Source organism: Myotis daubentonii, chromosome 9 (genome assembly GCF_963259705.1).
Source record: "Myotis daubentonii chromosome 9, mMyoDau2.1, whole genome shotgun sequence".
Lineage (NCBI taxonomy): Eukaryota > Metazoa > Chordata > Mammalia > Chiroptera > Vespertilionidae > Myotis > Myotis daubentonii.
Window position 1 is genome coordinate 49,144,247 of NC_081848.1, and position 26,782 is coordinate 49,171,028.

Below are 26,782 nucleotides of genomic sequence, written 5' to 3' on the forward strand. Positions count from 1 at the left end.
TTTCACTTGATTTCTAGGTCTTCTTGCTATGTCTTTATTTTTTATCTCCCTAATCTCTTAACTACGTGACTATCCCAGGGCTCAGACCTTGGGCTTCTCTTCTATTTATACTTACTTCCTTGGTGATAATTTCCAGCTTCATATCTTTAAACCACAAAAACACCAAGAACTCACAGATTTTTATCTCCACCTGAGCTTTCTCTTGAACTCCATGCCCATATATTCAATATAAGTATTTCCATCTGGATTTAAATATCATCTTATATGTCCAAAATGGAGCACTTAATCTCCACCTTTCCAAATCTGTTTTCTGCAGTCTAACCTCTTCCGTATATGGCATGTTTATTTTTCCAATTACTCAGGTGAAAAGCTGAGTCACCTTAATGCCTTTCTGTAACACCCAATTATCCATTCCTCTGCAAACCTCTGGACGCTGCCTTTAAAGCATGTCTAAATCTGACCACTTTCCAACACCTTGGGTCAAGCCAACATCTCTCCTCTACTACAGGACCACGTCTCCTCACGGGCCTCCCTGCTCCCACCATTGCTCCCTCGGCTGCTCCATTCTTAACACCACAGGCAGAATGAACCAAAGTTAAATCACCACCAACCACTCTGTTCGATCAAACAGCTCTTTATCTAACTCAGAGTAAAACCCAAAGTTTCCACAATAATTTACAAGGCCCCACAAGATCTGACTTTTCTATGCGACCATGTCCTACTACTGTCTCTTCCTTCATTCTGCTTGACATTCAGGCCTTCTTGATCCTGACCCAAGGCCTTTGCATTTAACTCCCACCTCTTCGGAATGCCTGTTCCCCCACCGATGTACTGAACCCTCTCTCCCTTTCTGCATTTCTTTCCTCAAATGCCACCTTTCTTGGCCACCCTATGTAACTTTATCTCCCCAACACACACCCTAGCCCCTTATTATATTTTCCTCCTTAGCACCTAACCACCTTCTCACATACTCTAAATCTTATTTAACTTGACTGTCTATCCTTCTCTCAGTAACATGAAGCTCCACAAGGGCAGACTTTTCAGTCAATTAAAAAAACTTTTTTTATCCTCTCCATCTAGAGATTGCCTGGCATGTAGCAGGACCCTAAGCTACCTCCTACTGTATCCTAACAAACGGGATACAATGTTGAGCACATATTAGGATTGTCATAATTAAATTAAATGTGTCATGGATTTTGATCCAGTCACCTAGTTAAGTAGGATTATATTTCAAATACTACAGGCAGAGTGAAATCCATCTCTTTATCAAGTTCTCTAGGGAAGGCTGCTTTACAACCATTTTGAGACGAATTCTAGCATTTATTATCCTTTGTAACCAGAAAATTCCTCCTCCCCCAAAAGAACCTATATTATTCAAGTTGTAGATTAAGGTAATCACTACCCTATGCATTTTCTGACAGTTAAAATGGCCACTGCCATCGTGTATTAGATTTTCTCCCCACAATTCTTTTTGGTTATTTGGCCCAGACCCAGCAAAAAGAAAGGTTGGGCCACAGCAGATGATGTAGGAAGCACATCTCAGCAATACAATGGAGATAATTAATATTCCTTTAAAGTGTCACAAAGCCTCGGTCCCCTTTTTTGCTCTGCTCACTATGTAATACTGGATAAGTAACTCTGCCTCAGGTACACACTCATGCTTCTTTTAAAAGGTTCCTGAGAAGTTGAAATTAGATAGAAAACTTGTTCTGGCCAGAGCAGCCCTCATACACACTTTGTATTCCCCACCTTATGTCATTAGCAAGGACAGGGAAGAATAAATACGTAAGTTCCTACGCCAAGACTTCATGATCACCACTTTCCAAACTATATGGTGACATATTCCTGTTCTAAAATTATTCCTGGATTAACACCAACATCACTGGACTATAGTTTATAAAATGGCCCTTTTCAAATAGCATATTTGTTTTTCTCTGTTCTTTAGGCCCAAGTCTAAGGTATGTTTTCAAAAGTTATACATATAAATTTTCTAAAATCCCTTGGGAAGATATGTTTTTCAGGATGGGGAGGTAATTCACATGCATTTTAAGGTTTAAATCAGAATCATTTAAAATATAGTCTTCACTACTTTTGTTACTATTGACACTTGTTTTTTTTATAATAAAAATTAAGACTTTAAATATATTTTCCATGATGTAAGTAATATTCATTTCAACAAAGTTTGAAACATGAAAAAATTAAAGTAGAAATCTTAGTGATGTCAGATTTTCTAGCTATATTTTCTCTTTTTCTCTTTTCCTATATGTGCTTCTACCTTGCTCCAAAAATGACTTAAAGTGGGTTAAAAAAAGAATACACATATTGCTCAAAATTCTATAATGTGCTAAGTTCATATTAAACTTTATAAGGCAGAACTGAGATCCGAAAATAGTCAAGGCTATTCTGAAGAAGAGTAAGTGGGGAAATAAAACTTTCTGGATATCAAAACTCTTAAATCTTTAATAACATAGTATGTCGATTGGTATTAATAATGGGCTTAAAAAAACTAATGGAATAGAGAGCCCAGAAATAGGACTATATGTGAAAACATGATAGAGATGGGAGGCACTATAATTCAGAGGGAAAGACTGGACAATTCAATGAGAGAGGGAGTATAATAAGTACTTTTAATTCATGGTCTCTGATGTTGGACCACCTGGGTCAAATCCCAGTTTAGCACTGTGATGCGGTGCAGTTTATTTTAGTTCCCTCATCTGTAATGAAGATAATAATATGGTACCTACTTCATAAGGTTCTTGTGAGGATAGAATGAGTTGTCAAAGAAAAGCTTTTAGAACGAATACATGCATGTGCACATACACACACATACACACTTCCCCAGAATAATTCTGAAAGTCTAGGACACATTCATTTGAATAAATATTTATTCACTGCATATTCTCTGGCATGACACCAGGCCTCTAAAATCTTTTCCCCAAAATTCACATATCACCAGCTACTTGTATTCTAGCAGCAATAAAAATAGTACTAAAAAGCAGTTTAAATAGAAATCACTAATTAAAGAAAAGCTATTGCTTTTAGTCATTAATAGTGTGTTTTTTCTCATAAGCAATTTGAAATATTATAAAACAAATCCATACACAATTCAGAATAACAAGCATGTTTTAAAGCAAAGTTCAAAGATGAGGCTATCCTGTAACTGAATAGATAGTCTACATAAAAATTCAGGCAATGGGTTAAAGTTACTGAATTATAATATATTCAATTGTGCTTAAAAGATTTAAAAAAGGCTCATGCCCCCAAATCTAGCATGTTTTGGTTCTCTGGCTGCTGTGTCTGTGCATTGCTGCCCCCTAATGGTCAGTGTGGTAAATATAAAGGACTATATTCACCACCTTATGCCGGGCTTTGTCACATTAGGACTTCTGAGAAGACAGCAGAAATGATGGGAAGTTTAAGGGTCACTGAACGCTACAAATTAGAAACATCTGCTCTTACTCAAAACTCCAAATGCATGTGGGCAAGTCCCTTGAAGATTACTGAGCTCATTAAAAACTGCAGCCTAATTTTGTGTTGAAACAATGAAATTCATTATTTTCCAATAGAACAAAAAAGCAGCCAAATTGTCAGTTCTAATTGCAGGGAAATGCAAATGCGAAGTAATAATCAAGGAGTTACACAACTGAGCATTTATAGTGAATATGGTAACAATTTTGTCCAAAGCATCCATGATGAACTGCCCAAGAAAGCTAGCAAAATGCACTATTGCTTAGAGGGAATTTTGAAGTTGGATAATGATTTTCAAGGAATGTTTCCATAATCCTGCTATAAGGGCATATGATAGTAATGGGAAGTACGATTTTCTCAGACTTGAAAAATGACATACATACCATCTTGTATGGAAACATGGATTTTTCTCTTTTCTTGTCAAGCTAAATGAGATTATGCCTAGGGCCTAAAGAAAATGAGGCTGAGAACAACTTCAAATAAAAGCACAGCAAAGCAAAGCAAAACAAAAAACCCCAACCCCTACTGGAAATTCAAAGTAGGCAACTACTGCATTGGGGGGAAAATTTCCTCCTACACATTGGTCTCAGCAGTGAATGACAAATCAAAGTAACCTTGTTAGAGGTTACCAAGTTTTCCATATTAATTTAGTCATTTAGTAATTATTTAATATGCACCAGTTGTACCTAGAGCTATGTAGGGTAGCAAGTTACACAAATCCTTTTAAATTCCACTGAAACCAACACTATCACTGGACTAAGTTAACACTGACAAAATGTAACTAAACTTTTTAGAGTTGCCTGGCTGTGAACACAGTATTGATGGAATGAAATATTCTAAATTTCTTATGTTCATAGGCCCGGGGTGGGCAACCCCTGGCATGGGTGCCAAACATGGCATGCTAGTAACTTTTGCTGGCACGCGAAACCCTCTCTATATAATCTTCCATTTACAATTTTTTCTTAATATCGACTTTTTTATTTTTCAGATAAATTCAGTGTTGGTGCATCTTAGATAAATAAATAATTTTACATAACAAGTTATCTTAAAGACCATAGACATGGATTGACCAGAGAGGGGAAGAGCAATTTCTATGCCTCTGCCTTAACTCTCCCTGCCTTCCTAGATCAGACCAGTGTTTTGGTTTCATCCACATCTGCTTGTGAATCTTTGTTCTCAGTGATGAATTTTGTTAAGTCTCGTAATAGAAGTAGCCTGACGGATGAAAGTAGTAGCTCGTGCATATCTCTGAAGGTCACGAAATATAAACCTGATCATCAGTGATGCAGTAGCAAAAGTCCCACTGATAATATCAAACGGAGTCATAAAGTTTTCTGTTGGACTACCAGTGTACATGTATACATTAAAAAATAAATGTATTTTTCATCATCATATACCATGTTTTTGTCACTCGAATGAATTTTATTATTTCTTCAAGGTTCTTCACATACATACACCTTAAGAGATATGAAGTAGAAGTAACATGTTCTCGTTCTCAAAAAATTAGGGTTGGCACGCAGAAGAATTTTGAGTCAGAGATTTTGCTGGTTTTGGCACGCACTCACAAAAAGGTTGCCCACCCCTGTCATAGGCCTTTCAATGATCATCTAATTGAATTAATGTCTCATCCTTAATACAAATAAATTTGGTGTATGACTTGAATATCTAATGTGCTGGTTGCCTAATACAGGGTTTCTCAACCTTGGCACTATTGACATTTTGGGCTGAATAATTTTTTTGGAGGGTGAGTGTCTTGTATATTGTAAGATGTTTAGAAGCATCCCTGACCTCTACCTACCAAAGCCAGTAGTACACCCACTCCAGTTGTGACAACCAAAAATGCCAAATTTCTGGGGGGAAGGGATTATCCTTGTTGAGAAACACTGTTCTAACTCATGATTATAGCTGGAAGCTTCATATTCTAATACAAGTACTATTTTTGTTGTTGCTGTTAATCCTCATCTGAGGATGTTTTTTCCATTAATTCTCAAAGAGAGGAAAGGAGAGGGGGAGGGGAAGAGACAGAGAAAGGGGAGGGGGAGAGAGAGAGAGAGAGAGAGAGAGAGAGAGAGAGAGAGAGAAGGGAAGAAACTTTGATGTGAGAGACACATTGATTGGTTGCCTCCCACACACACCCTGATGGGGACGGGGATTGAATCTGCAACCCAGGTATGTGCCCCTGACTGGAATCAAACTCAAGACCCTCCAGTTCGAGGACTGACACTATAACCACCACATCAGCCAGGACTAAGACAAGCACTATTTTTATAAGTAATCAGGAAGCATATAGTGACTAGCTAAGAGACCTATATTCTCACTCACCTATTGACATGCAAATTAAAACCATAATAAGATACTACCACACACCTATTCGAATGGCTAAAAACAAAAAACTAAGGATACAAAGTGTTGCTGAAGATAGGAAGCAAATGAAACTGTCATATATTGCTGGAGGAAATGCAAAAATGATAGAGACACCACGGAAGTATCTTAGTTCTTCTTTGATTTCAAAAAGGAAGGGAGAGGGAGAGGGAGAGAGAGATAGAAACATCAATGATGAGAGAGAATCATTGACCAACTGCCTCCTGTATGCCCCACACTGGGGATCTAGCCTGCAACCCGGGCATGTGCCCTGACCGAGAATTGAACCATGACCTCCTGGTTCATAGGTTGATGCTCAACCACTGAGCCACACTGTTTTGGCACTTAGTTCTTATAGAGTTAATGTTCTGTTACCAGTATGCTACTCCTAAATATTTACTTAAGAGAAGTGAAAAATTATGTACTAGTACGTACAAAAACCTATGCAAATGTTTAGGGTGGTTTTATTCATAATTTCCAAAACTGTCCTTCAGTTGGTCAACATATAAAATAAAACTTTGGTACACTCTTGCAATGGCATGCTATTCAACAATAAAAAGGAATTAACAACAGATTTAAGTAGTGACATGGGTGGATCTAAAATGCATTATGCTAAGTGAAAGAAATCAAACTCAAAAAACTACATAATGACATTATGGAAGAGGGAAAAGTACACAGACAGAAATCATATCAGTTGCCAAGAGTTTGGGGTGGTGGGAGAACATGACTATAAGGGCACATTAGGGAAATTTTTGGAGTAAAATAAATAGTCCATGTTCTCACTGTGGTGGTGGTGGTTGTATACTTCACTCATTTGTCAAAACCCATAGAACAGTACATTTAAAAAGGGCAAATTTTACTATGATGAGAATTTATCATTGTAAAGTTGACTTAAAAATGCACAAACAAACCAGACAGGATGGGGGAAAGAGTATGATTTTTATGCTTTGGGTTGGGACCTTCATTTTCTCATAATAATCTAAACAAGTTGTTTATGTTTTGATTCTTTAAGAATAAGATGATCACAAGGTTTTACTTCATTCCTATAGCAACAACAAAAACATCCCTTTATGCACAATTAGCAGAGAGTACAGATATCATCCATGTAGACTAAATTTGCCTGTTAGTGAAATTAACTTTCTGCAGAAATATAAAGGGTGTAGATCTTACATGATTTACAATGGCAATTCCTATAGTTGGGATTTGTTCTCCTGTTAGGATTTAAAAACCTATTTGTTTCCATTTTGGGCAATGAAATACTGGTAAAGGACAAATAAAAATCTCATATTATTTTATAAGGAAGTCCAAGTGCTCTCATTTACCCCTTTACTTTTAAGAAAACTGTCAGACAAATTATACCATGTAGCTAATATTTATGTACTACTGCAGATGCAAAACAAGTTAAAAAAAACTGCACTATATAAAACAGTAAAACACATATCCAACTAATTACTCGATGCCATAAAATGGAAGTTTTATAAAGTTCTTGTCCTGGCCTATTTTAAAATTCTCATTTTGTGTGCAGTTAGTGGTCCTTTATGAGTGTATATCAAGAATCATAGGGATAGAGCGGTAAGTAACTAAATGTGCTGTCATTCAGACATTGAAGATTCTGAAAGCCAAGGTGGGTGGACCCAGTATTGTCAACTGGGCAAGGAAAGAAAAGCTGTAAAAATGTATAGCCAATAATCTTCATGGTATAAACCTTATTAATGCTTACCCAATTTGTCTGTAATGGAGTTATTCCTTTTCTTTCCCTTCATTCCACTTTCCCATTCCCCCCCTCCACCAGTCACCAAATACATTTTTTTAAATTATTTAGGGAGCTCCAGAAAGTCAAATAGCAGCTAAACCCAGTTACAATTCACCCTACTCACATTTATTTGCTCACATTCCTACAATTCATTCCTACTCACTAAGAAGCAATATAAAGGAGTGGCAAGAAGAAATTGAAAAATTAAGGCCCATTTTTGAGGTATTTCAAAGGGAAGTAAAGGAGAGATGCTAGATACACATATCAAACCTCAGTGCAATAAAGTATTTACAAACATCAGAATGGAACCACCAGGTCCCGATTATAACCCAATAATAAGAAAACAGTCAAATGATATGATTGGCTCTTGCTTACCAGAGGGAATTCTAGAAATTTGATTTAAAAAAGAACACTGACTAGTTAAAAATGGAAACATCTGGCTGATTTCCCTCGCATTAAAACCATCCTTCCTCCCTCCCCTCAACTTCCTGCATGACTATCGTGCTCTGCTTTCCAACTTTGTCAAGTATTTACTTCAGGAATGTTGGGATCATCAAGGACTTTAAATTCTTAAAACTAGAAAGAGTTATAGAAAGTCTGATGACAATCTATTGGGATATTCTCAAATTCTCACTCATCATGTATCCTCCTCTAAAGGATATTAGGGGAATCATGTACCTAGAAAATGCTGGCAATAGTAGATGCTGAATAAGTACATACTGAATGAATGGAATTAATGAAATGAAATGAAATAGAATTGGACTGTGGGAGGAAAGAAGCCCAATAAGTGCTCAAGAAATGTAGAGTTCATTTGAAGGGCGATTCCATACAGTCCCTCGTGATGACTTCTTTAACAGTGTTAAAGGACAGGGGCTGTTCATGCTTTGCATTCACCTTTAAGAATACATAAGTAGTAGATATTTTACTGCAGTTTTCTTTTTTGTGTTGGCTTCGTGTTAGCTATGTATCACAAAATTTAAGGTCTAGAATGGCAAGAAAAAATTTATTTCATTTCTGCACTGAAGTGGCTTGGTATACTCCCTAACGTGCATTGTGTATTCAGTCTTGTAACAGGACAAACGTGTGTCAGAAGCCCAGCTCTGGTCACTTACTGGCTAAAAAATGTTGCAGTTCTAGAATAGGTTTGCAAAGATCTAAGAAATAAACATTCGGTATTAAAGGAATGAGTCCCAGAGTATTAAACACTGACTCCCAGTTAATGTTTTTTTACTTTTTGAAATATATCAATAAATCATTCCAAGTGGGCAAGGAAAAAAGCTTTCTAATATTCAGTTTCCTCACTTATCAACATCAATATCACTATCTACCTCACAGGGTACAGGGTAACTTCCAAGATCATATGACAAAGTACGTTAAAGTGCTTTATAAAGAACAAACTATAAAATCAGCCATTGGAAATATCACATTTTTTCCAGTTGAAGATGAGCCAGCCTAATGGAGTGAACGAACATCAACTTAGGAATTGGATAGATAATAATTCCTGAATTTAAAATCTGGATTCAATTACTTAATAGCCATTTACAATCCTGAGCCAATTATCCCCAGTAAATGGGGGTAATGACACCTATATCTTACATAACTGATATGAGGATTAGAGATGATATACTATGTGCTTAATCCCATTCCTGGCATGTTGCTTTAAACACTATTTATTATTACAATAAGCCAATAGAACTGTCTCATGTGTTCATGCTATACATTAGTTGTACACAGCCATCATAAATGGCAAAGACCAGCACAGAACACAAGTTTTCCTTCTGACAGAATTTTCCCCAAGTTCTAGTATACTAATCAAGAAATAGATTAGTTATAGTATTGGACATTTATATGTGGAATGTAGGGCATCCACCCAAAGGATACATTTTAAAGTAACTTCAGAAATAAAATTTATAAATAATTGAATAAAGAAATACAATTTGGTTCTCAGATTTTGAAGGGATGTGACTAATAATGACCCAACATCCAAAAAGGTGAACCTATGCAAATAATTAAGTTAAACAATACCAGGATATGGGTTCCACATCCTTCTTAACTATTCTCCTGAAAAATATTTCCACCTTAGCTAGTTTGGCTCAGTGGATAGAGTGTCAGCCTGTGGACTGAAGGGTCCCGAGTTGGGGGCTTGATCCCCAGTGTGGGGTGTGCAGGAGGCAGCTGATCAACGATTCTCTCTCATCATTGATGTTTCTATCTCTCTCCCTCTCCCTTCCTCTCTGGAAAAAAAAAAGATGGAAAAATACTTCCCTCAACTTTCCCCTTACTTTCCTTTTTTTAGTAAAAGGATTTGACTCTGTAAAAGCTTTATAAGCAGAGGGAGGAGTTATAATCATTAGCCATTTTTCCACATGCACATAACCGCCCTGTCATGTTAGGTTATCTTCTTTCTTGGCATCCAAATTATTATTTCACACGTTACCAATGTGAAATATTAATCTTTTACACTTATTGCATTTCTGTTATATGGAGAATATTTTCACCCTTGAGTTTTTATAGTTGGTGACTGGACAATCTGCTGTCTTTTAGCATTTCACGCCCTGTCCGTTCAAAACAATTCAATTCAAATCATTTTCCTGATCCAGTGGACCCTCACTATTAAGCTAAAGCAGAGGGCATGGGGCAGTTGTGTCTGAGGTAGTTCTGGTCTCCAATGGGTATAATATTTATGTCTTAAAATGCCCAAATTTACTCTTATGAAGATAGAAACCTAAATGAAAATCACAATGAGGGCAAATGACAAATGGAAAATTGTAACTAAGAAGTTTTTATAATGCAATAATTGAGAGGAAAATCATTTTTAAAAAAGATCTATTTTGATGCACAGTAGCAACCGTAATATCTTATTAACTTATCGTCCCAAAGGTCTGAAGTTAGAACAAGAATATTATCACTGGAAAGATGAAGCTTTTCAGTTTCTCAAACAAAATACTTAATTAGCACTTTAAAAACTAATGACTGTCTAAATAAATATACTTACTTACATTTTTGAACAGTTGCTCAGCAAGTTCTCTGACATGCTTTATCATCTTCAGTGGGTTATTTTCTTCAACTTTAATTCGCTCTACTTCAAAAGCTACCAGCTTAAAAAAAGAATGAAATGGCAAAACATCAATTCTAAGATATGCTGAATTAGAAAATTGTGTGATAATTTCATACAATTAGGAAACCAAGAAGCATCCAAAATATATACTATTACTAAAATAATATTTTAGATTTTTGCTGAGCTTCACCTCTATAATAGATGCATGGAGTCTATCCAGTCATTGGATGTCCAGTGGTCTCTCCCTGATGATTTAGGGCCCTATTTCCTCTTGGAAAAGTCATTTCTGGAACTCAGAGACCCTTTCATTCTCCAGGCCTCACTTAGATATTTCTCACTTTGAGAAGTGTGGGTGGTCAGAAAGTCACCAAACAGGTCCCTAACTCACAAAACACGAACCAAATGTCAGGTCACTCAGATGCTGGTTCCAGCTCTGCTGTAGGAACAAGATGATCTTTAGGCTCCTTCCAGTTCTCAAATTATATAAACTCTAATCCATGTCCCTACTAATGAAATAGCTGGGAGAACTGGGAGAGTGTGTATATTTGGAGTAGAGAGAAGAGTACTGACAGGAAAAAAATGTGTGAGGAGGAGGGGGTAGATGGATGAATTTTTTAAAAAGGGTATAAGATATTTTCTTCTAGGAACTACTAGATTTACTGGAATAGACCGACATATAAAGCCATGACTTCACCTATTCTAGGCCAGGATTCAGAAAGACTGTCAAACCAGGGCAAACACTTTTCTTTCTAACAGGCCTATTTGATGGAGTGTGGGGATAAGCTGCTTCTCAAAGCTTCATAATCCTGTCATGTGGTAGGTTGCCCAGGCTAAATGAGAACAAGGATCGCTTTCCCAGAAGCACACAACACTTTCCTACAAAAACACATTCTAATGCAAACCAACTAAGTGGCTAAAGGTACTAGACAAGAAATTACTTAGGTCTGATGTCTCACTGCTTTTAAGCACTTGACAAGTATACATATGAACTAGTTTGCAAGTAACATCAACAAGATGCCAAAAATCATCACTGCTGGCAGAACCTAGAACAAGATGAACATTAAGAGATGCAATAGGAATCTTGGACAAGGTCCTTGACTTATCATTGTTTCTAATCTAATGTTTCTAACCTAAAGGATATAAAAGCACATAATACAAGATAAGCTGCCAGATGAAGTAAGAGATACAAAATAAAGCTCAATGCAGACTAGTAGACTTCCAATGTACTTTGGGGAGGTGGTGAGATAAGAGCAAAGTATGAAGAATGGACGGTCATGGTCAGATTGAAATGTAGAGTGAGGGCACTCCAGGCAAGGGAAGGACGTACAAAAATAGTCAGAGGCTGTAGCAAGCAAGTTTTAAAAAAGTAATTAATACGAATTATTAGTTGTGATGAAACTGCCAGAGGGAAGAATTTGGATAGAAAAGAAAAGGGGTATATAAACAAATATTATTATTATTTAAAATGCTTCAGACACTAATAAAATGGAAGAGCTAGAAAAGAGTATGAAGAGCATCCAATTTAATCCCAAAAACATTATGTCTCAATTACTTAGGATCTAAAGCAGCAGTTCTCAACCTGTGGGTCGCGACCATTGGAAAACACATATAGCATATCAGATATTTACATTACGATTCATAACAGTAGCAAAATTACAGTTATGAAGTAGCAACAAAAATAATTTTATGATTGGGGGTTACCACAACATGAGGAACTGTATTAAAGGGTCGTGGCATTAGGAAGGTTGAGAACCACTGATCTAAAGGCTGATATATGTTGATATTAGATAACCAATGATCAATCATATTTAATGTTGGTATTAGAGAATTAGTGATCAATAACTGTAAGAAATAATTGTCCACCTCAGGGCAATTGCTCCTAAATCCTCATATGTTTTTTTTTTTTACTATTAATTAAAGCATTTGGTGCAATTCTCCATACTCAGAATTAAAACATGTGCCTCTTTTTCAATTTCACCTGTGACTACTTAATTATCTCTATGTAATAAAAACAAAAGATTCTTCTCTGAACCAAGGATCTTTAAGACCATGAATCCTACCTTCTCTACATAAAATAAAACCAGCAACTACAAAATAATGATCACTATTACTATTCTCCACGATCTTGGGTGCTAGGAGTGTTTTCTTTTACAGACTTCAAGGAACTTTACATTTATTGGTTCAAATACAGTACTCTTTCAGAAACTGTAATGGGAGTAACTTTCCTCATTCTATCCAGGAGAATGGGCTTCTATGAAAATAGTTAAGTGGTAAATGGAAAGATGCATTAAAATAAGAGAAATCACAATGAACACAAAATAGCATCTGTTCTAACTTTCCCTTTCTATGGCCAATTCCTTGATAGAGACTTAAATCTGTCTTTTATATATTTAATATCTCCCAAGGGAGCTATCACGGATATCAGTAAGAATGCTATTAAGCTAAATTATGTCTCTAGGACACTGATGGACAATATATAACTGCTTAAAGTCACATATCTACTCATAAAACTTTGACTTTTTCTCTATGAAACCAATAAAGGAATTGTGTTATTGCCTTAAAAAAATAAATGTTCTACTTACACAATCACTGTCAATTTTTTCAAAAAGATTTTAATCAACAATTTAAAATTAAGTTGTTCAAGATTTTATGTATGTCTGAGATATCCCATAGTTATATTTTTTCTAATTTTTCTAATCCACATATTAAATACCAAGATCTGATAAGCATAATAGTAATAATATTTGGATTATTTGATATTTAATGTATAACATAGTTATAATTTTGATTAAAAGTTTAAAATACTACTTCTCTACTTTGTACCAGCCTAATTTTGTCTATAAATAATGTATTCATTTGATAAAAACTGTACCTCATCAAAGAGATCACAGGATCTATAGGGAGGGCCTCTTTCTGAAACAAAACCTGCAAACGCCATTCCATTGAGAACTTTAGTGAGGAAATCATTTTCAACCAAACCACGCTGCCCCAAAAAAGCTGTCTGTAAAGAAAGAAAATGTGAAATGAATAATTTATCACTCAATAATGAATGGATGGTCAAAATAAAATATAATCTATCTATATATATAAAAGCCTAAGTGATTGTCGACCATTCGACTGGTAGCTCGGTAGCTATGACATGCAATGACCATGGGGGGCAGACACTCTGATCAGTAGAGGAGGAAGCCCGATTCCTCGCGGATTCGGCCATGGGTTAGGTTGCTGCTGGGGCATTTTTGGCCCCGAATCTGCTTCACCCGTACCCCGGACCCAGAGAGGAGGGAGCCCGATTCCTCACAGAATTGGCTGTGGGTTAGGATGCTGCTGGGGAGAGGGTGGGAAGAGATTAACTAAAGATCTTATATGCATACTAGAGGCCCAGTGCACAGATTCGTGCATCAGTGGGGTTCCTCAGCCTGGCCTGCGGGGATCAGGCCGAAACCGGCCTGCTGCATGGATTTGTGCACCGGTGGGGTTCCTCAGCCTGGCCTGTGGGAATTGGGCCAAAACCGGCTCTCTGACATCCCCACAGGGGTCCTGGATTGCGAGAGGACGCAGGCCAGGCTAAGGGACCCCACAAATCCGTGTACCGGGGCTCTAGTAGAAAGATAAAGCTTGAATAAGTGTCTTCATGCGAAAATGTGTTATTATAAATTATAGTTCTCTTAAAAAGGTTTTTGATACCTGAGATACTACAGGTATTGAAAAGAATAAAAATGAATCTGTTTGTAAAGCAGGAGGAGAAATCAAAAATTAACACTCAATTTTAAGAGAAAACCAATTTAAAGTTAACATTACACTCTGAATGAAAACATATTAGTTCCATAGTATTATTAAAAATTATCAATACAGTGAACAGATGACGTGTTGTAGAATTGTGCACCTGAATAGATTCGACTTTGTACTAGCCTAATTTTGTCTGTAAATAGTGCATTCATTTGATTAAAAACTATACCTCATCAAAGAATTATCACCCCAATAAATTTAATAAAAAGGAAAAAAATCATCTAACCACACAGATATTTTAAATAACCCCATTTGATAAATTAAGGGGAAAATCCATGGCCAGAAAAGGACAACCAAGTTGTTTTATTTAATTGGAGTCTACATTTTGGACAGATTCCATATAGTTCTGTACCTTACCTTGTGAAAATGTATCACTGGTTCTGCATGAATTCTTATAAGCTGTAGGCATGATCTATATCCTTGGAAAAGTTGTGCAAATAATCTAAGAAAAACTGCACGTACTTCTTTATCCTGAAAATATAAGAAGAAACATGTTAGGTAATTGAATTTCTTAAAAAATAAAATGAATTATCACAAAATCAAAAAGTTGTAAAGACGTTGAGGGATTATTAAATAAATCTATATGTCTGTGCTTTCTACACGTCAGTCTCATTTGTGGCAATCCTGAGTGACTGGCATCTAGTCTGCTCCACTGTTGGCAGCATAGGCTGTTCAATAGTTCTTTTTAAAACTGAACCAAACAAAACTTGCTTTTAGTACATTCAATTTTCCTATCAGAAAAAACACGTCACAGTCTCCCCTTTCACCATGCTAAAGAAGGGCATATTTCCCAAGTCATTTGCTTTTTATAGCCACCAAAAGAATATCACAAATACAAAGAAAAAAATCAAAAAGACTTTTTAAAGCTTATAAAATTCTTCCAAAATTTATCCAACTTATAAAAATGTATTCTCATATTAATAAGGTCTGACTTCAACTCTGTTTTAATAATTCAAGCTTTTATATAAATCACAGTTTTAGAATTGGGAGGAAACTTACAGATTTATTTAGTCAACCCTTATTTAATTAATGAGGAAATAGTCAAGAATGCTTAAGGAACTTGTCAAAGGTGTCTAGCTCTACGAAGCTCTTTGGCCACAAAGCTCATCTCTAAGAGATGCACTGAGCAAAATTAAAAAGGGATCTCTGTTACTACTCACCCTTTTATGGCTTCTAGTTGGAACTATTTTCATCTACTCACTCCTCAAACTTGATTCTCTCCTATTATCAACAATACTGTTACAATTTTTTGTAAGTTTCCCTCTCCTCACTTTTTTTTTTATCCTTGCCTGACCTTTTTAATTTGCTGCTTGACACAATTTTCCAGGCTATAGCTTCGGTTCTGATTTTTTGTCTGTTACTTATTATGCTTCCTCAGGACAACAGTTTTAGCCCTTCTCCCCACTGGTCAATGTGCTACCCTGTGACTCCTCTTTGTGCAGGACAAGAGGAGAGTCAGTAGCAATTCTCTTGATTTCTAATTTGGTGCATTGTTTACTAGGCTGTCCACCTAACTCTCATTTTTACTAGGTTGTCCATGTAATTCAGCTTCTTTAACAATCGTACAAATAAAAGTACAGTTCTCTTTAAAAGCATAAAACTTAAATCTTAAACTTCTTACCAGCATTTTTGAGTGGGATAAAGCTGTTCGTGGAGGGGGGAAAGCATGATCTGCCACTTCCAAATCTGGGTGTAGAATCTAAAGCAAAGAAGTTTTGTTATACAGAAGATCTTAATGTCAATAAAACCTATTATTTAATCTACTTGGAACATCATATGAAAAAGTGTCAGTATATGAATTACAATATATTTTTTTCCATGAACTACAATTTAGTTAGCTGAGGTAGTTCTGCATATATTATTGTGAAATGATCTCCAAGAGAAAATATTTAATGAAAACCCAGGTTCTAGAAAAATTTACATATGTAAGCCTATATATGTACATGCATCGATGTACATATAAATGAAAATGCAAAGTTCTGAAAGAATATACACTAAGCTATAAAACAGTAGTTACCTCTGGGAAGGGAATAGTCTACCGCAGAGCTATTTGGCCATATAGTTGAAAATTTTAAACAAGCATTTATTTTTATGTTTTTTAGTATAATTAAAAATTAATTAATTAACTGAAATATTGAGGGGAATATGAAGGCTTTAGTTCTAGTAATGGCTTAAAATGCAGAATTTCTAAGTTTCAATTTTCTGATGATGCATCAATGGGCACCTAAAAATGTTGTCAGTAAAATAAAATACTCTGCTTTTACAAATCAAATAAGGTAAAATAACTACAAAAAATTAAATTCATTTCAATGAGAACCATCCAGGCCATAGATTTCTTAAAACTTCACTACACAGAATGCTGGACATTTAATCTATCTATAAGTAACATCTTCCTGTAGTAACTTGAAAACATTGGCAAAACAACATCCCACTGTTTTGCAAGTAGCACACCTATCATGGAGGAATGAGATGTCACTAGAAGGTTGGAGGAGAAGGAAAAAGTGCTGGCTTCTAATGGAGGGTTAGGGGAATCAGTGACTTCAAGGCAGAGTCTAGTCTTGTTTTCACACGTATGTTTCCAATACCTATGACAGTATTTAGTACTAAGTAAATACGCTGAGTGAAAGAATGAATATACAACAAATATTCAGTTAGAATTCAAAGTATATTCTTTAAATAATATTTAGTAATGACTCCTAAATACTCCATGAGACTATATTCATGTTTTAAGACCTTTTTAAAAAGTAATTGCACTGCTCATTATATTTAATTATAATTATCTTTGCTTAGATTTAAGTCAAGAGAAAATTTCTATTTAAAAAATGGCATACCAAAGAAAGAGCTGCTTGAGTCTGATGTAGAAGTGGTTCCGGGAGGGAAGAGAGGTGAATACATTCAGGAATTTTAATAGTTCCTCCATCCAAATCTGCTATGATTACATCTAACTGAAAGAGATAAAAATTAATATAATTAATACAATATATTTGTTGTTGAGCAAATTAATTTGATCTTCACTAATTCAAAATGAGAAGAACCAAGTGTGAAAGAGCTTCCTTTTTTTTTTTTTTTTTTTTTTTGGTTAATCCTCACCCAAGGATAATTTTATCTATTGATTTCTAGAGAGAGTGGAAGGGAGGGAGGGAGAGAGAGAGAGAGAATCATAGATGTGAGAGAGACACATCAATTGGTTGCCTCCCACACTGGGGCCTAGGATTGACTGGCAATCCAGGTACGTGCCCTTGATAAGGAATTGAATCCGAGACCATCTGGTGCACGGGCTGACACTCCACCACTGAGCCACACTGGCCAGGGCTGGAAGAGCCTCTTGATTGTCCATAGTAAAAGAACTCTGGGTTCATGGCTTCTGAGCTTCTGTTTACACTACAGTAGTCCCCCCTTATCTGTGGTTGTGCTTTCTGAGGTCTAGGCTACCTTCAGTCAAATGGTCTGAAAATATTAAAAGGAAAATTCCAGAAATAAACAATTCGTAAGTTTTAAATGCATGCCATTATGTGCCAGGAGCCGGTCCATCCTTGCTGTTTCAAGGGACCTGGCATATATGGCATACTGTTCTTAATATGTTTGCTCACCTTCTTGGCACTATGTGATTTAACCAAGGTCACCTCTCTGAGAAAGGTTGTTTCCCCAGGTAGGGATTTTCCCCTGAAGTTAGGGAGGGAATAAAACCTCTTTACTAAGTGCCAGGTGGGTAATTAATCACTTTAACTACGAACAATCATGCTTAAGCTACATAATCTTTACTCCCTGGAATGGAGAAAAGAAACGCCCTAACCTTTGGAATAGAGATTGATAGGATTGGAATCAACTGGTATAAATACAGATTTAACAAGACAGAACTTAGAAGACAGAACCTACACAGAACCTAGAGACAGAAGAACTTCGCTGGAGAGAACATGGCAAAAGATCCTGGACAGAAACTGGCAACAGAACCTAGAGACAGAACCTAGCGAGAGAACATGGCAAAAGATCCTGGACTGAACCTGACTATAGAACATGGCAAGAGAACCTGACTAGAACCTGGTGACTGAACCTGACTGGAGAACCTGGACAGAACCTGGCTGGAGAACCTGGCTACGGAATCTGGTGACCGAACCTGGCTGGGGAACCTGGGGAACCTGGCTGGAGAACCTAGCAAGAGAACATGGACACAGAACCTGGCTGGAGATCCTAACCAGAACTTCGCTGGAGATCCAGAGCAGAACCTCTCTGGAGATCCAGACCAGAACTTGGCTAGAGATCCTGGCTGGAGATCCTGGCTAGGCTGCTGATCAACTGAACGCTGTCTCTGTGTCATTCCTTCTTCGCCGACTCCATCCACACCTTTGGGGACCCCTGGACCTGCTGGGGTTGGACCCCAGCAATTATGAACAGTGTATTGAAATCTGCCGGGAGCCGGTCCATCCTTGCTGTTTCAAGGGACCTGTCATATATGGCATACTGTTCTTAATATGTTTGCTCTCCTTCTTGGCACTATGTGATTTAACCAAGGTCACCTCTCTGAGAAAGGTTGTTTCCCCAGGTAGGGATTTTCCCCTGAAGTTAGGGAGGGAATAAAACCTCTTAACTAAGTGCCAGGCGGGTAATTAATCACTTTAACTACGAACAATCATGCTTAAGCTACATAATCTTTACTCCCTGGAATGGAGAAAAGAAACGCCCTAACCTTTGGAATAGAGATTGATAGGATTGGAATCAACTGGTATAAATACAGATGTAACAAGACAACAGGAGACAGAACTTAGATGAAGATCCTAGAGACAGAACTTAGAAGACAGAACCAAGAGAGACAGAACCTAGGCACAGAACCTACAAAGAACGTTCTCTAGAGACAGAAGAACTTCGCTGGAGAGAACATGGCAAAAGATCCTGGACAGAAACTGGCTTCAGAACCTAGAGATAGAACCTAGCGAGAGAACATGGCAAAAGATCCTGGACTGAACCTGACTACAGAAATTGGCAAGAGAACCTGACTAGAACCTGGTGACTGAACCTGGCTGGAGAACCTGGACAGAACCTAGCAAGAGAACATGGACACAGAACCTGGCTGGAGATCCTAACCAGAACTTCGCTGGACATCCAGACCAGAACTTCGCTGGAAATCCAGACCAGAACTTGGCTGGAGATCCTGGCTAGAGATCCTGGCTAGGCTGCTGATCAACTGAACGCTGTCTCCGTGTCATTCCTTCTTCGCCGACTCCGTCCACACCTTTGGGGACCCCTGGACCTGCTGGGGTTGGACCCCAGCAGAAATCTTAGGCTAGCCCACTGTCCTGCCTGGGACATGAATCATCCCTTTGTGTAGCAGTCAGGTAATGCATGTTTTAAAAATTGTTACAGCACACTGACTAAAAATCATTGATGTGGAGTATTTTCTTCTTTGGTATTTCTTTCTATTCATATGGCATGAGAAGTAGTATAATGTTTTTTTCCTCACCCAAGGATACACTTTTTATTGATTTTAGAGAGAGGGAATGGGAGGGAGAGAGAAAAAAAAACATATCAATGTGAGAAACATATACCTTCAGCCTCACCTATGTGCCCTGACCTTTTGGTATATGGGATAACACTCCAACCAACTGAGCCATTCTGGCCAAGGCAAGAAATAGAATAATCTGGTGGGGCTCATACTGAACCTGCATTCCACTAAAATCCTTCACTCTTTTACAAATAATTTTTGCTTTTTAACTTTTTAGTTATCCACCATTCAGCATTAATACAGGCCTAATTTTAAAATATGAATAAATTAAAGTACTCATAACAAAAGTATAAATAGAATGCTATATAGATTACTTTATCTTCCTTTCCCATAGACAGGATAAAGAATACAGGAAGATAAACTTAATATGCCACAGGAGAGGGCATTTGAAAATATTAATGAATTCATTTTGTAAATCTCTCATATTTGCTATAGAAAAATTAATATGTTTAGGTTTTTTAATGATGCTTTCTTCCAGCCAATCTTTTCTATAGGGAATGCAATAGAGCTGAAAATAGTATAAAAGTTGAAATGTTATAAAACTCAAGGTAATAAGATAAACCTCTGGCCTCAGTAACTGGCAATTTAAAGTTAAATACTTACAAGTTCATGGACATCAGTTTTAAAGATGGAATGTACTCCAATAATGAATGGTGTTGGCGAACTTAGAACTTCTAGTAGCTGAGCTGGGAGGATGGGAATATAAGGATAACTGGAAATAATGAAAATATATGTGAGATATATTTGTTTTTCCATAATATAAACATTTTTCTTTCATCTTTATGCTATGAATTTTTTTAAGATTATCTATGTTTTGAAATTATCAATAACATTTCCATGGTTATTACTATTTAATTTTCAAAAGGACAGACTTAAAAAAAATCTTCATGTGAAAGACACAAGCAGCTATAATAAGATCTAAGTAAGTGGAATGCAGGGCAGCTTCCTTATCCTTCACCCCTCCTAGACAAGCAGTCTCTTTGGGTGTTTAATCTGGCTTCAAAGCGTTTTTCCTTACATGGAAATATAACATCAGAGAGTAATACTGACTCCCTGATGGGCCCTCCCCATCAACACTGGTGATTTGTCTACATAAAACAATCATTCAAATTCCTTTTTTCTATACTTGACTTTGCATTCAATAAGAGTGGTAAAGTACAAAAAGTAAGGTCTAGACCAGGGGTGGGCAAACTTTTTGACTCGAGGGCCACAATGGGTTCTTAAACTGGACCGGAGGGCCGGAACAAAAGCATGGATGGAGTGTTTGTGTGAACTAATATAAATTCAAAGTAAACATCGTTACATAAAAGCGTACGGTCTTTTTTTTTTTAGTTTTATTCATTTCAAACGGGCTGGATCCGGCCCGTGGGCGGTAGTTTGCCCAAGGCTGGTCTAGACTTATCTAAGGGTTAAGAAAAGCACATAGGCAAATTTTTTTTTAAAGTTTTAAAATAAAATCTGTAGTCTACTTTTTATGAATGTAAGTTTCCTAGATGTTATGAATATTAAATCAATAAAATAATATATTAGAATAAAATATTCTGCTTATAGCACTATCAGGCATCACTGTTTAAACTATTTTATTTTTTACTTTTTATCATCAAAAAATTTTAACATACTCTCAGAAAACAGAAAGAAAATAAAACAAAGCCGCATATATCCAATCCGATATGACAATTACTAATGCACAATATTTCTACCTACTTTTATTCTCTTCCCTACTGTATTATTTGAAGCAAATCCAGATATTTTATCATTATATACAAATACTTTAGTAGGGATCTAAAAAAGATAAGGGTTCTTTTTTTTTTAATAGAACGATAATACCAATATAACCCTAAAATTAATGATTCTTTAATATTAAAAAAAATCACAGCACTAACTTAATTTTATCACCAACCATATTCAAAGAGAAATAAATGCTACTGATAATACTATTCAAATAAATTAATTTTTCACTAAATTAATCAACACTCAGTAATGGACGGCTTGCAAAAGTTCCAAATTCTAGGCTAGATTTCAATCAGAATCGTGACTTTGTAAAGTACAACCTTATAGTTCAAACTATTGTGCCATGATGTTTTGACTAATCATTAATAATTAATGCATAATTTGAGAATAATAAAAGTACAAGTAAAAAAGCTCACCTATATTTAAGAGGAAACATTAAAGACTCCAGGGCTCTGCACGCATCACTGAGTCTCTGGAAACTTGAGGAATGGAAAAGAACCTTATTTTCCGTGAGGACTGCACAAAAGAGGCTGAGGACATTTTGAATTCCTGAAAAACACAAGAGTAAATGTTTACCAAATGCAATGAATTTTATATGTGTTGCCAACAAACACAGACTTAGAATGACATGGAATGAAAAAGCCAATATTTTTTAAATCTCTGAAGAAAAATATTTGGTTAAACTATAAATTCCATACAACTTATGGGATTTGTTTTCCCAAACTTTGTCTTTACTCTTCAAATCAGTTTAACACTAATTGAACATAGTTTGGAAACATACTATTACCTTCTTTTCAACTAAATCTCCAAGGTCTGTATTTAAATTCCTATTTTAGACACTGCCATTGCTCTAATAACTTTTTCCCTCTTTAAAGAGCATTTGTCTAATGTTAATATAACCACACCAGCTTTGCTGTTGAAATTTTCCTGGCATACCTTTTTCCATTATTTTATTTTAATCTTTTACTTCTTTTTTATTTTAACCTTCTACTTCTTGTAAATAGCATATAGTTGAAATTTTTTAAAAGTCAAGTCTGACAATCTTTGTCTTTTAACCAGACCATTTAGTTAACTTACACTTATGATTATTTCTATATATACATACATAGTATCTTATATATTTATTTGTTTTACCTCTTTTCCCCCCCTTTCTTTATAATTTCTATTTATTGGATCTTCTTTTATCCCTTTACCAGTGTGGAATTTATAAGCTGGTTCCTTTATTATATTTTTAGTGGCAACTCTAGAGAATATGGCATGCATACTTATCAAGTTCAAGTTAAATAGTATATCATTTCTTATTTTCTCTTTTATTATGAACCATCTTTTTAAATATCTGTTCAACCTTAATTACATGGACCCACTAAATTAAGAGACCCCATTAGTTTTCTCAAGGTAAAATACTTTCTGTATTTCCCTTAACCCAAGTGACACATGCAGATTTCTTTATGGCCCATTATTATTTGCTATACTCTTTTCTTTTTTTAAAAAAATCCTCACCCAAGGATATTTTTCCATTGAGTTTTAGAGAGAATGGAAGAGAGAGGAAGACAGAGAGAAATACTGATATGAGAGAAACACATTGATTGGTTGCCTCCTGCACGTGCCCTGACCACCGTCTGGCGCCGGGGAGGAGCCTGCAACTGAAGTACGTGCCCTTGACTGGAATCGAACCCAGGGCCCTTCAGTCCTTGGGCAGAACTCTATCCACTGAGCCAAACCAGCTAGGGCTGCCATATTCTTTTCTCATTTCCAATTTATCCCATATGATATATCCGAACTTACGAGTTCAGCTTTTTAATCTTCTCTCATTTGGACTAATGTAAGAGTTTCATAACTGGTTTCTTTAATCCAGTCCTTATTAATTTCAAATCTATCCTCCAGACAGTTTCTAGCATCATGGACATAAAATATAAATCTGATTAAATTACTTTCATCCCTCAAACCCTTCAATATTTTCCCATGCTTTGGGGTAGTGATTTTCAAAAGCATTCTGTTCCACAGAAGCAATTTAGTAAGAGAAACTTTGCTCCAACATGTTTTATATATTAATCCCTCTGAGACACAGTTGGTAAAATGAAGATAATATTAAAACCTATCCTATAAGATTGCTATAAAAAAGAATGGGATAATGCCTGGTTCTCAGCACAGTACCATAGTAAATCATCAAGGCATATTAGAGGACAATATGGCTAATATAATTATTGTATTTGTTAACTTTAATTTCCTTTGAAGTTAGGATTCTGATGCTAAAAATGTTTGAAAACAACTTACTCACAAGATGAAGTCTGAGTTCTATGTCAAAATGCCTTCATGGACCTACATCCCCATTTTTCCAATTGCGTCGCCACCTCCCACACCAGTGTGATCAAAATTGAACTGATCCAGCTCTCAGAACACTTCCTTCAGTTTGATCTATCTGCTACTTTCACCCATTTTCTTTCGGCTTGATGTCGCTTTCATTAAAATGTGAGCTCCTCAAAGACAGCTCTGGCCTTATTCACTGATATACCCCTCCTGCCAAGCACAACACCTGCTACAGGCCCTCAAGAACGTTTTGCTAAACTCACCACCTGAGTAGTGACATGAGTCATTATCAAAAGGTGTTAAAACTTTCATTAAAAGATGTCAGAGAATATCTTTATAAATTTATATAAGGAAAGGGTAAAATACACAAATCCTAAATGAAAGGATAAATTATTCTAAATAAGACATTTCTGTCAAAAATGACATTTAAAAAATGGAGACAAGTTTCAGACTGAGAGAAATTGCCTAGAAGTATATAAATGTAAAAGGATAAGTGCCCAAAAGATGATTTTTAAATCCCCACTAAAATCAACAGGAAAAAAATCAACCTAAAAGAATATAGTTGAACAACATTGGTTTGAACTGTGTGGGTCCACTTATACTCAGGTTTTTTTTTCAATAAGTATTGTAAATATATTTTTCTCTTCTTTATGACTTTCTTAACACTTTGTTTCCTCTATCTTACTTTATTATAAGACTACAGTATATAATACATGTACCATATAAAATATGTGTTAATCAATTGTTCATGTTATCAGTAATGCTTCTGGTCAACAGTAGACTATTTAGTAGTTAAGTCTGGGAGAGTCAAAAGTTATACATGGATTTTTGACTGCTCAGGGAGTCGGTGGCCCTAACTCTCATGCTGTTCAAGGGTGAAATGTAATATGAACTTACAATTTACAGAAGAGGAAACTAAAATGGCTGATAAACATATGAAAAGATGCTCCAACACCTCTAGTAATTAGAAAAATTCAACCCAATAAATTCATGAGTTACAACTTTAAACCTGTAACAATAATGGAAATTGAATCCTGATAATTCTAAGTTTCGTTGAGGATGGGTAAGGAAAAGGAACTATATACATATTGCTGAGAAGAATATAAATAAAGTTAAGATGCACATACCTTATGACTTAGTCATTACAGTAATTCTTATTAATGCCATTATTTACTGAAAGTCTTTCACATGTACTTAAGAATAAAATAATACACTGAAACAGTACTTGAAATAATAAAAGTGGACACACTGTAAATGTGAAAATGAATAGTGCCAAAATCATGCTATGAAACTATACTTCTCTGATTGAAGATGGCAAATGTTGACTGAAACAAAAAAATTAAAACTAGCAATTTATTATTCAAAATTTATAAAACTCAATGATTATTAAAGAAATGTAAATACAACTTTCAAGTGATACAAACTTTTTAGGTAAGTTTGTAGCATTTATATTTGTGAATATAACATTGTAAAACATCATTAAGACTTTTAGGATACCTGTATAGCAGTGAAAATAAGAGAGCAAGCGCCATATATATCAACATGAATAACCCTCCTAAGTGTAATATTGAGCGAGAAAAGTAAGGTGTAAAAATGATTATACAGTATAACATTTATGTATTGTTTAAAACCATATGAAACACTACGACATATTACTGTTTCGGTATATATAAATTAGAAACATACAGTCAACATATGAAGTTATGTTTGGGACTAATCAACACCAAATTCAGGATGTGTTTATCTTTGGGAAGAGTAGGTGCGGGGAAGCATGAGACTTGGTTGGAACGTTTGTAAGGAGGACATTATGAGAAAAGGGAAGTGTGCAGAAGGTTGCCTGCCCTGTTTATCGGAATTCTGACTTAGGGGAGTGCCGAAGGCGGTGCCCCTAATTATTCCATGACCTTTCCAAACAAGTCTGTGCATGAGCAGACCCCCGGATGTTTACTGGAATCCTTATGCTTAAATTTTTGGGTGTCCTTGCTTAAAAGACACTACAAACACATGTGTCCTCCCAAGATTACTTACCCTACTGATTGTATCTAAAGATAAAAACTGTTATAAAAAGCATAACAAGGCAGGCAATTGGGGCTGCCTGGTTCCTTTAGTCAGGCTGTCCCTTAGTCCTCTCTTTCACAGCAAACGTTGTGTCAGAGTAATCCATCATCCATCGCTCAGGGTCTGCTAGTCAGCCCCAGCAGGTAGGCATATGCAGTAAGTTTCAACTATATTTATGATGCTATATTTATTAAGCTAGATCATGGATACATGTATCTTTAAAAATATTTCTTTGGAAATAATTTAAAACTTATAGAAAAAGGTGCAAGAATAAGAATAATGCACAAAGCACCCATCTGGCCTTTACCATGATTCACCTATTATCAAAATGTTGTTCCATTTGCTTTAACATTTACGTGCTGGTGTGCTCTCTGATCTAAACATACCCTCCACGCGCACATTTTTCTGAGCCACGTAATTGTATACATTATAACATTTAGCCCTAAATACTTCTGTGTGTTTTTGTTAAGAATAGAGATAATATCTTACATAACCACACTATGGTTATCACATCCAGCAAAATTAACAGTTTTATAATATATTACTAAGTCTAATCTCACATTTGTATAGTCATGTGTCCCCTAAGGTTAGAATGGAGCTGGAAAACTCCTATTGTTCAGTGATGTTGAAGCCACTGTAACGGCTAGTACAACACGTTACTCATGTGTTTGTGGTGATGCTGGTGTTAACAAACCTCCAGGATGAACAGCCATATACAGTACACACACTTATGTACACTACACAAAGGAAGATGCTGTGAAGA

General features: G+C 36.0%; 1 protein-coding gene across 6 annotated transcripts in view; it reads right to left on the reverse strand.

Annotated features, from left to right (window-relative positions):
• Nucleotides 1-26,782, reverse strand: part of SBF2 (SET binding factor 2) — a 382,686-nt gene that overhangs the window by 155,027 nt on the left and 200,877 nt on the right. For all 6 annotated transcript variants that reach the window (XM_059708873.1, XM_059708876.1, XM_059708875.1 and 3 more), the window contains 7 exons: nucleotides 22,071-22,203; nucleotides 20,527-20,635; nucleotides 17,258-17,371; nucleotides 16,048-16,125; nucleotides 14,784-14,897; nucleotides 13,513-13,641; nucleotides 10,582-10,680 (listed from right to left, as the gene is read on the reverse strand). In XM_059708873.1, the coding sequence (XP_059564856.1) occupies nucleotides 10,582-10,680; nucleotides 13,513-13,641; nucleotides 14,784-14,897; nucleotides 16,048-16,125; nucleotides 17,258-17,371; nucleotides 20,527-20,635; nucleotides 22,071-22,203 (776 nt within the window). The remainder of the gene's footprint in view (nucleotides 1-10,581; nucleotides 10,681-13,512; nucleotides 13,642-14,783; nucleotides 14,898-16,047; nucleotides 16,126-17,257; nucleotides 17,372-20,526; nucleotides 20,636-22,070; nucleotides 22,204-26,782) is intronic.